The sequence below is a fragment of the Eptesicus fuscus genome, chromosome 9 (assembly GCF_027574615.1).
Source record: "Eptesicus fuscus isolate TK198812 chromosome 9, DD_ASM_mEF_20220401, whole genome shotgun sequence".
In the NCBI taxonomy this organism is placed as follows: Eukaryota; Metazoa; Chordata; class Mammalia; order Chiroptera; family Vespertilionidae; genus Eptesicus; species Eptesicus fuscus.
The window spans coordinates 100,947,311-100,960,391 of NC_072481.1; the positions used below are offsets into that span (position 1 = coordinate 100,947,311).

Genomic DNA, 13,081 nt, shown 5'->3' on the forward strand with positions numbered 1-13,081 from the left:
GGCCCTGTCCTCGGCAGCCCTCGCTCTGACCACACACACGGCCCGCTGACAACAAGCCCCGCCTTATCGTCCTCGAGTCACAGGAAGAAAAGGTTTTTACAAACTGCCAAGTGCTGTGCAGAGAAGCAGCTGCTCCAGGTGCCAGAGGCTACACCTTCACCGGCGCTGCCACTAGCAGCTGGGCCTGCTGGGTCTCATCACCTCTCTAGGTCTTGGGATCCCCCAAAGGTAACATTCAGGCCAAAGTGCCCACCCTGCAGGGGCAGCTGAGTGTAGAGACAGGTGCTGTGCACTGAACCGTGCCCACTCACCACCTGCTTGTTCTGCTGCAGCAGCGGACAGGACAAGCCCAGCTGGGGGCTGGCGTAGACCGGCGTCAGGGTGACCCTGGAGGGCGGGGCGCACACGAACTTCACCACAGCAGGCTCCAGCGCAGGGAAGGGGTTGGTGATGCTGGGCTTGTTCCCCACTGAGAGGGCGATGACCTGGCGGAGCACAGGAAGCAGTCAGACGTTCCCAAATGTGAGGCTCGGCTCCACTGTGCACCTCACCTGCCACCCCGCTCCATGGACTCAGTGTGCTCTTCTGCAGAACGGGAATGATAATGACATCTACATCACGGGGGGCGGGAGGGGTGGGTACAAAAGTCCAGTGACAGGCATGGGAGATCGGAGCCCCTACTGCCCTCTGCAGACATCAGCCAGAACCACTGCCAGAAAGAGGTGGGTCGGTGGCACCACGGGCTTCCCAGCACCCTATGAAAACCCCAGGTTGCATGAACAAATTCCCAAGTCTGGGTTGTTAAATGAAGAGTCCATACTGACTTGAAAACATTCATCACAACGAGATGTAGGTGTGAAAGAATGTGTGCTAATGGACTGAGACCTGCGGGGGGACCAGAAAAGAGAGTGGCCCTGACCCCCTAACGACACATACACTCTGTAGGAAGGCATGGTCTGGTCCAGAGCCTCTAACCCTTCCTGACCTTTGGGCAGGACAAAGGGCAGTTTCCATGCTGACCTGCAGAGTTTCTGCCTACAGCCTGACGCCCCAAGGACGTAATACACAGACCAACAGAGTGGGCAAACTGCCCCGGATCCACTGATCCCAACCCTCAGGGGTTCCAGGGACAGACACATTTTGTTCACTCTACCCAGTCTCCTAATTTCTTGGTTTTCAACATCAAAAAGAAAATGAAAATTGCCTGGCCAGTGCGGCTCAGTGGTTGAGCTTCGATCCATGAACCAGGAGGTCATGGTTCGATTCCAGATCAGGGTGCATGACTGGCTTATGGGCTCAATCCCCAGTGGGAGGTGTGCAGGAGGCAGCTGATCAATGCTTCTCTCTCATCATCGATGTTTCTATCTCTCCCTTTCCCTTCCTCTCTCTGAAATCAATAAAAACATACTAAAATATATAATAATAATAATAATAAATAAAAATTAAGAGATTTCACAGAAAAAAGTACTGGGATTCCAAGATTATCCTGAAATACCAAAAACATCTGCCAGATGTGGCCCTGCAACTTCCCTCTTTACAGGACCCGCCTGCCCCTGGAGGCACCTGACTGTGCCCCAGATCTTAGCTCAGCCCTGATTTGGTAGTGGGGAGTGTTGAAGCCCAGAAAGAGAAGAGGTCACCAGGTTGTTGAAAGGGAGCCAGGATTAACTAACTAGCTCTATCAAAGGCAACATGTATAGGAGGGGGGTCCCAACCGCATACCCTGCTAGATCTGCTTGCATTCACTGTCATTCTCCCTCAGACCCTCATCTGTCTGTGAGATGGGTAGAGCAGCAGCAGCTATCTCTCAGGTATACCAACAGAGCCTTCCACTCTGTCTGTGAGATGGGTAGAGCAGCAGAGCTGGGTGAAGAACTGGCTGAACAGTTGGATCACAACCATCTTGATTACATAAAATGATGCTGTGGATACAGCAGGGTCCTCCCCTCTGGGGGCGGCTGTCCTCTCACCTGTTCGCCCAAGGCCTGACAGGTCACGAGGATCCAGTGTTGCTGGTAATTACGGGAGGCAGGGGGCCCAAGGAGAGCCAGACTGATGCTGTGAGTGTCCTCGGAGGTGACGTTTCGGAAGAACTTGGACGGCTCCAGGACCCAGGGCCTGGGACCTCCTTCGAACAGCATCTCCTGTGAGGAGCCGAGGGTCACCAAGGCAACAGAGGGGGGGTTCACAGCCTGTGGGAGCAAAAGGAAGAGTTAGTGCCTTCCTCCGAGAGGCACACGTAGAGGCCTGCCCTCCCTGCGAGGCCACACAGCCCCGCTCCGGTGCTCACCGGCAGCACTCCCCGTGCTGTTGGTGCAGAAGTGCTCTGAGGAGAATCTGTCCTCCTCTCTGATACTGTGGGGGTGAGGGGAGCATAAACTGATCTGCTTCTTTTGTAAAACAATCCGTTCAAGTCTTTGAAAATACTCACTGTCCTTGACACAGGAACTTCCCATCTGGAATATAACCTAAGGACCGTCTAGGAAGGAGGGAAGTGAGCTCATGCAGAGAGGCTCACACAGTCATTTCCTACCACAGATGCCCCGCACGGGGCTGCGTGAGTGCTTGTGCATCCACACAGTGTACAATCCCGGCCAGGACTGCAGGAGTGCCTAGCGCATCGTGATAGTGATAGGGCCTGTGTGGGTCCCTAAGGCAGAGCTGGGTATAGAACTGACTGAACAGTTTGATCACAGCCATCATGTTTTTAAAAGCATGAAACAATTCTAAACAGAAACATACCAGATGACCAGGGGAAACAGACTGGTGTCACTGAGGGCATCATTCAGAGGGTTTGTTTCCTTACTTCTTTCTCCACTGCATTTCCTGCACTCCCTGCAACGCCTCCACGAGCTTTGGGGAACAAGCCTTTCTGCCATTGTGTTCCCAGCACCTAGAACAGTGCCTGGCACAGAGGAGGTGCTCAATTATTTCTTAAGTGAAAGAGTGAATATTAAGTCCTTAAAGTACTCAATCTACAAAGAATAAATTAAAGTAATTTTTTACAAAAAGCTCTCATCTGCTCTCCCGGCCTAGGGTGACCGTGTGCTGTGGGCCCCGGGGATCCTGCATGGACGTGGCAGTGCGGAGAGTCTGTGGAAAGGATGTCATTCCCATCTCAGAGCAGGTTTGCTCCATGAGGACACCTCCTTCTACAGACATGGCTGGGGTGTGAGGAAGCAGGGAGTCCTGAGGGCCCTGCAGCCCTGCTCTTCTGCCCCCCGCCTGGGCTGCTGAGCGCCCGCTCCAGGGGATCCACAGGGTTAGCGCCCAGTCCTGACTTGAGAGCCTGCTTCCCTGCGAGTCACTGCAGTCTGCCTTCCGAGAGCTGCCAGGTATCCCTTCCTAAAACACAGCCCATGTCCTCTCTGCATTAAATGGCTCTTTAGTGCCGGCCGCCCTAGGAAGAAAGGCTGAGCTAGCATTTTACCCTAGGATTCAGGCTCTCCCAGCCTGGCCCTCGTGTATCTCTCTCTAGCCCCACCTTCAGACTAGTCTGTCCTCAGGCTACCCTGAGCCCCCTGCCCACTCCTTCCTCTAAAAAGCTCCTACTTCCTCACCCGGTCACCCTCAACCTGCCAGGCAGATGACCCATTCTTTGGTTCCTGCTTCGAGTGTTGCTCAATCATATTGGGAGGAAAGGGTTTGTTTGGGTATCGATCTCCTGATCAGGCTGTGGGCTCATTAAGAGTAGGGAAATGGGGAGAAACCAAGATGGCAGCATAGGTAAACACCTGAACTTGCTGCCTCGTACAACCACTTCAAAACTACAACTAAAAGACAAAACAGACATCATCCAGAACCACAGGAAGGCTGGATGAGTGGAAATTCTACAACTAGAAGGAAAGAGAAAAGCACACTGAGACTCAGAGGAGCTGCAGAAGTAAAGTGCAGAGGTATGGAGGTGCGCGCGGAGAGGGCTGGCAACTGAGTTCGAGGCTGGCTTTTTCAATCCGCAGGGAGACACAAGCTACCGACTGCTCTGAACTCCAGTTCCGGGTGAGACTCTGGGGACCAAGACTCATATGGGGAGAAACTGGACTGTCTGGCAGTGGGCGGAACACGAGGGCAGCATTCTCTCAGAGGTGCCTGCAGCGATTACCGAGGGACACTGAGACCTGGGGGCCTCTTAGGGCAGGGCTGACGGGAAGCCATTGCTGTTTGCTACATCCTGAGACTCCGCCCCATCCAAGCTATGCGCAGAGGCTTTTGCATATGAATGGCCTGGTCCTTTGAAATCTAAACTTACCTAACAAACTGCAGCTGAGTCAGTGAGACCCAGAACATCCAAAAGAAGGCCCAAGGCCCCGCAGCAGCTTGCATTGCTTCACAGCTGGGCCTCATCTGGGCACCTCCAAAACCCAAACAAAGAAGAGGAATCTGCAGATCTCTCCTAGCTCCTGCTGGGTGGCCTCAGGCAGAGGCTAAATTAGCACCTCCTTAGAGATCCAAGAGCCAGTGAACCCAGGGTTCAGAGTAGGACCATCCAGATTACAACTCCTCAGATCCATAAGGGACACACTCAGGGGGCAGACTCAGTGAGCACCAAAGCCCTACTGAAGCAAGTCTTGTCTCATAAGGGTGTCTCCAGCACAGAAGTTCTCCCATCTTAGACACAGCTGATCCTCACAGCCAATTGGCCTGGAGGTCAATTCCTCCCAGTGATACCAACAACAATCAAGGCTTAACTACAACAAGACTGTGCACACAGCCCACAAAGGGGTGCACCAAGAATGTCCACCTCAGGTAACTGGGGAGGTTGAGCCACTGGGCCCTATAGGACACCTAGCACACAAAGCCACTCTATCAACTCAGGGAAGCAGCCAAAATGTGGAGACAAAGAAACAGGTCACAAATGAAAGAAATGGAGGATATAGAGTTCAAAACCACGGTTATAAGGTTTTTCAAGAATTTTCTAGAAAAGGCCGATACATTTAGCGAGACCCTTGAGGATATTGAAAAAGGACCAACTAGAAATTAAGCATACACTGACTGAAATAAAAAATATTATACAGAGATCTAACAGCAGACTAGAGGACCGCAAGAATCAAGTCAAAGATTTGAAATACAAAGAAGCAAAAAACACTCAACCAGAAAAGAAAAAAGAATCCAAAAATATGAAGATAGTGTAAGGAGCCTTTGGGACAACTTCAAGCGTACCAACATCAGAATAAGGGGGGGTGCCAGAAGAAGAGAGAGAGAGCAAGATACTGAAAACCTATTTGAAGAAATAATGACAGAAAACTTCCCCCACCTGGTGAAAGAAATAGACTTACAAGTCCAGGAAGTGCACAGAACCCCAAACAAAAGGAATCCAAAGAGGACCACACCAAGACACATCATAATTAAAATGCCAAGAGCAAAAGACAAAGAGAGAATATTAAAAGCAGCAAGAGAAAAACAGTTACCTACAAGGGAGCATCCATACGATTGTCAGCTGATTTCTCAACAGAAACTATGCAGGCCAGATGAGAGTGGCAAGAAATATTCAAAGTGATGAATAGCAAGAACCTACAACCAAGATTACTCTACCCAGCAAAGCTATCATTCAGAATTGAAGGGCAGATAAAGAGCTTCATAGATAAGAAAAAGGAAAAGGAAAAGGACTGTTTGATCACAGCCATCATGAAATACCAAAAACATCTGCCAAATGTGGCCCTGCAACTTCCCTCTTTACAGGACCCGCCTGTAAAGGAGTTCATCACTGCCAAATCAGTATTATATGAAATGCTGAAAGGTATTCTTTAAGAAGAGGAAGAAGGAGAAAAAGGTAAAGATAAAAATTATGAACAACAAATACATATCTATCAACAAGTGAATCTAAAATTCAAGTGAATAAAAAATCTGATGAACATAATAATCTGGTGAATATAATAGAATCAGAGGCAAAGAAAGGGAGTGCACTGACAATCCTCGGGGGGAAAGGGGTGTGGTGTGGGGGGTGCGGGAAGAGACTGGACAAAAATCATACACCTATGGATGAGGACAGTGGGAGGGGGCGATAATAGCTAGGGGGTGGGGTGGGAACCAGGTGGAGGGGAGCTATCGGGGGAATAAAGAGGAACAACTGTAATAATCTGAACAATAAAGATTTAATTTAAAAAAAAAGAGTAGGGAAATGTGTGGCTGTGTCCTTCTGTATTCACAGCATGATCTCAACCACATGAGAAATAAAATATCATATAGGAAAACTTAAAATATTAAGAAAAAACAAGCACGTACAACCACACTGTGATATTTTTAGCCATCTGATTAATACAAGTCCAAAAGTTTGATGCTCTAGCATGCACACTGCTGTTATCTACAGTGTACTCTTTTCCAAAATTCATACATTTGGCCCAACACACATGCCTTCCACTGCAGTGCCCCATGTCTGCGGGGTCTGCCAACCATGCAGAGTCTGATTTCTCTCAGCTCTGTCCATGCTCTCACCCCGGGGCTATGTCCAGATCTGCCAACAGCCTGCAGTCCTTGCAGGTAAGGCTAATAACCACTCAGCTGTCCCCCACAGTCCTGGACCCAGAGCAGTGCCCCAACCAGATGCCACCATAGGTGGAAACGAACTCCCACCTGAGTGGCAGCTTTAATATGCACACACCCTCAAGGATGGGGTAGGGCCAGTGGCTAAGGCGATGATCTGCTGAGGCCTATAGTGCAGGCTCGCCTAGTTGGCTTTTTACAGTATACCCTTAGCAAAGAAAGGGTATCACTTTTCAATGAGAATTCTCTCCTTTTGAATTACTTTTTGCAATATGAACACTGTTCTGGGTTTATCGGCCAACAACTCCCCATGCATCCTCTCCCTGCACACGTGCACAGGTCTGCTCAAACGTCACCTCCTCAGAGAGGCCTTCCCTAACCCCATCCAAAGCAGGGCCTCCCAACACTTGTTACTTCCTTCCCTTATCACTACCTACCATCACTTTCTATGTTTATTTGTCCATCTGCTTCTCTGGCCCCACAATGAGGACGCTGCCACTTGCTCAGTCTCTCATGCTGTAAAATGAGCATGAGAAGAACGCGTGCCTTGCAGGGTTATTGTAGATTCAAGGGAGTGGGAATGAACACATCCAGCAGAAGCTCAGTTAACAGTGTGTGCTATTGTCCCTATCATTAGTATGAACTGTCATCCCATTTTACAGGTGGAAAACATGAATCCCAGCAAAGAAATTTACCCAAGTTTACCCAGCTATTCTGGCTTCAGATGCCCTGCTCTTGCCCATGTCTCAATGCCAGTCAGCAAAACTCTGCTGTGGGTAAAGCAGGCCACTGCAGACCTCACCAAAGGAAGTTTTCATGACCAACCCGAAGGGAAAGGTTGTGCAAAGGAACCAGATGCCCTGTAACTAACAGCCAGAGAACTAGGAATTACACTTTCACATGGAATTTCATTCTCATTCGGCATAAAAGTGCCACAGAAACCTATGCCAGGGAGGTAGGTCAATAACCAACACCACTAGTGAGGGACACTCAGAAACCGGACAGGCTCCTCAGTACACATCAGAGTGCAGATATTAACACAGGCAAAGCCAAGGATGAGTGCCCGTGTAGCCAGGGCGAGGTCTCCACCCGGGGCCTCAATTTCTTGTTCTGCAAAACAAGATGGGTCTGGCCATCAAGAGGCCTTAGTGCTGGCAATATATGTTTCTAGGAGACAGAACAGATAAACCACACTTGGTGTGGGATCAAGAGGCAAAAGGCCAGGGACAGGGCAGTGGGAGATTCAGGCCCCGGCACCTGGCTGGCCCAGGGTGATGCATTCAATCTATGCTGACTGACAGAAGGAAGAAGCAGGTAGGCTCTCCAGACCCAGCACTTGGGGGCCTCACAAGAGTGATGTCAGGTGGGACAGACCCTCTACGCACAATATCATGTCATCTGCAAATAAGGACAGTTTTATTTCTGCTTTTCCAATTTGGATGCCTTTTATTTCTTCTTCTTGTCTTGGCTAGCACTTCCAGTACTATGTCGAACAGGAGTGGGGAAAGTTGGCATCCCTGTCTTGTTCATGTTCTTAGGGGAAATGGTTTTAGTTTTTGCCCACTAGGTATGATGTTGGCTATAGGTTTGTCATACATGGCCTTTATCATGTTGAGATATGCTCCCTCTATTCCCACATTGCTGAGAGTTTTTATCAAAAAAGGGTGTTGGATTTTGTCCAATGCTTTTTCTGTGTCTATTGATATAATAATGAGATTTTTGTCTTTCAATTTGTTTATGTGATTTATCATGTTTATTGATTTGCAAATATTGTACCAGCCTTGCATCCCTAGAATAAATCTCACTTGGTCAGGGTGTATGATCTTTTTAATATATTGTTAGATGCGATTTGCTAAGATTTTGTTGAGGATTTTGGCATCTATGTTCATCAGGAATATTGGCCTTTAATTCTCTTTCTTTGTAGTGTCCTTATCTGGTTTTGGAATTATGATAACGCTGGCCTCATAAAAAGAGTTTGGAAGTGCTCCTTCCTTTTGGATTTTCTGAAATAGTTCGAGGAGTATAGGTGTTAGTTCTTTTTCGAATGTTTGGTAAAACTCCCCTGTGAAGCTGTCTGGACCTGGGCTTTTGTTTACTGGGAGTTTTGTGTGTGTGTGTGTGTGTGTGTGTGTGTGTGTGTGTGTGTGTGTGTTTAATATATTTTATTGATATTTTTACAGAGAGGAAGGGAGAGGAATGGAGAGTTAGAAACATCGATGAGACAGAAACATCGATCAGCTGCCTCCTGTACACCTCCCACTGGGGATGTGCCCGCAACCAAGGTACATACCCTTGACCAGAATCGAACCTGGTACCCTTCAGTCCGCAGGCTGACGCTCTATCCACTGAGCCAAACCGGTTAGGGCTGCTGGGAATTTTTTGATTACTGCTTCTATTTCATCAGTTGTTACAGGCTTATTCAGGTTTTCTGATTCCTCCTGATTCAGTTTTGGGAGATATATTTTTCTAGAAATTTGTCTATTCATCCACATTGCCCAGCTATTGGCATATAGTTGTTCATAGTATTTTCTTACGATCATTTGTATTTCTGTGGTGTCAGTGATTACTTCTCCATTTTTGTTTCTGATTTTATTTATTTGGGTCCTCGCTCTTTGTTTCTTAATAAGTCTGGCTAACAGTTTATCAATTTTGTTTATCCTTTCAAAGAACTAGCTCTTGGTTTCATTGACTTTTTTTGTATTTTTTTTTTTTTTTTTTAGTCTCTATGCTATTTATTTCTGCTCTAATCTTTATTATTTTCTTCCTTCTACTTATTCTGGGCTTTTCTTGTTGTTCTCTTTCTAGTTCTTTAAGTTGTAGGGTTAAATAGTTTATTGCTGATTTTCTTTTCTTTTTTTCTTTTTTTTTTTTTTTTTAGGTATGCCTATAGTACTATGAATTTCCCTCACAGGATTCCTTTAGCTCTGTCCCAGAGATTTTGGGTTGTTGTGTGCTCATTTTTATTTGTTTCCAGGAAGTTTTTTATTTCTTTACTGATCTCGGTAACCCATTCATCTATACTGATAAAGAGCTAATATGCTAATGAGTGGGACACCGTAATGGGTAACGACCAGGTCATTAGCATATTAGCTGGGGCATTGCTCTGGAGATGGGGCGGAAGCAGGGAGGTGCCCAGAGGAGGCAGGATCATCCCGTGCTGGGGAGGGCAGGGGTGAGAGCCCATAGCGCCCCCCCTCACCAGTCCTTCACCACCCACCGCTCGCACTCTGAGTGCCCCACGGGCCACCTGCCAGGGGAAGGAGCACAGCGCAGCAGGTCGGAGGCTTCCATGCTCTCCTCCAGCGCCGAGCCACCGCGTTGCTCTGGAGATGGGGCGGAAGCGGGAAGGCACCCAGAGAAGGCAGGACAAACCCGAGGCAACTGGAGGGACTGAGGTCGGGGCTTGAAGCGGCCAGAGAAGGCCAGAGGGTGTGGGGGCTGGGCCAGGCGCGCTGGAGCTCTGCGTGGACAGGTTTGGGTGTCAAGGCAGGGCTGCAGGTGGGTGGGCAGTGCCACGTGATTTCAAGTACTGGGCTCCTAATTGTTTAATAACATGCTATTTAGCCTCCTTGTGTTTGAATGTTTGGGGTGTTTTTACTGTAGTTGATTTCTAATTTCATTCCACTGTGATCTGAGAAGATGCTTAATATGATTTCAATCTTCTTGAACTTGTAGAGACTTGTTTTGTGTCCTAACATGTGGTCTATCTTTGTGAATGATCCATGTGGACTTGAAAAGAATGTTTATTCTGCAGCTTTGGGGTGAAATGTTCTATAAATGTCAATTGAATCCATCTGATCCAGTGTGTCCTTTAGTCACTGTTTCCTTGTTAAGTGTTTGTCTGGAAGATCTATCCAGTGAAGTCAGAGGGTGTTAAAGTCCCCTACTATGACTGTATTGTTGTCGATCTCTCTGTTAAAGTCCTCTAGAATTTTTTTAAAATATATTTAGGTGCTCCTGTATTGGGTGCATATATGTTTAACAGGGTTATATCCTCTTGTTGTATCATTCCCTTTAGTATTATGTAGTGACTTTTGTTGTCTCTTGTGATGTCCTTCATTTTAAAGTCTATTTTGTTGGATATGAGTATTGCTACTCTAGCTTTTGTTTTTTCCATTTGCATGGAAAAATTTTTCCCATCCCTTCACTCTCATCCTGTGTGTGTCTTTTGTTTTGAGGTGGGTCTCTTATACACAGCATATGGTTGGGTCATGTTTTTTGTATTCATTTAGCTACCCTATACCTTTTGATTAGAGCATTTAATCCATTTACATTTGGGCTTATTATTGACAGGTACTTATTTATTGCCATTTTATTTCTGTATGGCTAGGTTTCTCTGCTTCTTCTCATTACAGCAGTCCCTTTTGCATTTCTTGTAAGGCTGGTTTGGTGTTGATGCACTTCTTTAGCCTTTTTTGTCTGGGACGCTCTTTGTTTGACCATCTATTTTGAATGACAGCCTTGCTGGATATAGTCATCTTGGTCTCAGATCTGCTTTCCATTACCTTGAGTACTTCATGCCATTCCCTTCTGGCCTGGTGTCAGCCTTAGCTCCTTTGTAGGTAACAGTTTTCTTTTCTCTTGCTGCCTTTAAGATTCTTTCTTTGTCTTTAATTTTTGGCATTTTAATTATGATGTGTTTGGGCATGGGCCTGTTTGGGTTCTTCTTGCTTGGGGTTCTCTGTGCCTCCTGAACTTGTGTGACTTTTTCCTTAACCAGGTTTTGGAAGTTTTCTGCCATTATTTCTTCAAACATGTTCTCTATTCCTTTCTCTCTTTCTGCCTCTTCTGGCTCACCTGCTATTCTAATATTGTTACAGTTCACGTTGTCCCACAGCTCCCTTAAGCTGTGCTCCTATTTTTTTATTGTTTTTTTTCTTTTTGGTTCTCTGATTGAGTCATATTTTCAACTCTGTCTTCTAATTTACTGATTCGATCCTCAGCTTCCCCTAATCTGCTGTGTATTCCTCCCAATGCATTCTTTATTTGTGTTATGTCATTCTTTATCTCACACTGTTCTTTTTTCATAGTTACTATATCTTTTTTCATGCTGTTGAGCATCTTTACCATCATTACTCTAAACTCTGTTTCAGATAAAATTCTTAAAATCCTTATAAAATTCTTATCTGCTTCATTTATCTCTTCTTCTGGAGAATTCTCTTGTTCTTTCATTTGGGGGTTGCTTTTTTGTCTCCTCATTTTGGCTGTCTCTTTGGGTTTGTGACTCTGTATTAGGTATATCCTCTACGCCTCTCTCTCAATCTCTAGTGCACAACAGTGTTAAAGGCTGTTTCTGACTACTTAGATCAGGCAAAGACTCAAAGCCTCCAGAAACTGCCTTTGCCTACAGACTGATAGGATTCAAACTTGAATTGCTCCCCCCCCCCAGGCAATCGTCCTCAGGTGTGGCTAGAGATTTTTTTTCAACAGGGTGGGGCAGTTGCTTCTGCCTGAAGGCTGTTATTTTTAATCTCTTAAGTAGCCTCAGGGCAAGGTGTTTTCCAATAGGGTGTGTCAACTGCCTTCTCCCCAGGCAAGGTAAATGTCTGTATGGGAAAGATGTCCTCTGCTGAGTGAGGAAATGACTCAGCCCAGGAAACTTGGTGTGTCTGCCTTCTTAGCTCTATTCCCCCAGTCCCCAGTCCTGGGTTCTGCTCTCACAGCTCCAATCCACTTCACCCTCCCTCTGCCGGAGCACTAGGTGGGTGGCTCCACAGGGAATTTTGTGTGTTGGCCCTTTAAGAGGGTGCCTGAATTTTCAGCTGTCACTCCCTGGCGGACAGCACCCTGCTGCTTTTCACAGGCAGATGTTATGTGGGTACCCTTCTCAGTTTTGGTGCTGTCTGCTGGGGGGCCCAGCTTGGGGATTAGATCCCAGAATTCTCAGTGGCAATCCCCCACAGCTGAGATATCTCTCCAGGATTTCAGTTGCTGTCTGTGGGTGCCCAGCCAGCCCTTTCATGCCTCCGCCCCTCCTACCAGTCTCTATGGGGTCTCCACTTTCAGTCCTCGGGTATCAGGGGTCTCTCCTGCAAGTTTTCCGTTGATTATTCAGGAAGTTTTTCTGTATTTTAGTTGTAATTTCAGTTTGTTCCTGGGAGCATGTCCATGCAGCATCCACTTACTCTGCCACCATTTTTAATCTCTTGGGACAAAGTCTCTAAATTCCTGCAGCAGACAAGGGCTAAGAAGTGATTGGGATGTTAACTGCAGAGGGAGTCAGGTCACTGCCAAGCATGAGCCCCACTATGATCCTAGCAGAGAGAGAAGATACCATGTAACTTGGAGGGGGAGGGCAAGCAGTGCAAACAAGATCTGAAGTGGATCTTTCTTCTGCGGATCAGATGGGGAGAGTCCTTACACTGTGCTTCCAGGGCACGCACATACCCCTACCCCACCAGTAGTGCTGGTCATGTGTGAACCTGACTGCCATTCTGACAGTCTCTAATCTCACTCCAAGATATACCACACTACTTCCGGTGCCCCCACCAACCACACTTCCTGCCTTCCTGTCCTCCTTCTATTTCTGTGTTAATCAGTGACCTGTCCTCCTGAGGACTCTTCATTATCTCTACTATGTTGACTGCAATGATCTGAGTGT

At 47.0% G+C, this 13,081-nt stretch overlaps 1 protein-coding gene across 1 annotated transcript in view; it reads right to left on the reverse strand.

Moving 5' to 3' along the window:
• The window catches only part of NUP210 (nucleoporin 210), a 129,039-nt gene that overhangs the window by 56,584 nt on the left and 59,374 nt on the right, over positions 1-13,081 (reverse strand). The window contains exons 15-16 of the mRNA XM_054721607.1: positions 1,971-2,192; positions 312-485 (exon numbers count right to left, since the gene is read on the reverse strand). Of these exons, the coding sequence (XP_054577582.1) occupies positions 312-485; positions 1,971-2,192 (396 nt within the window). The remainder of the gene's footprint in view (positions 1-311; positions 486-1,970; positions 2,193-13,081) is intronic.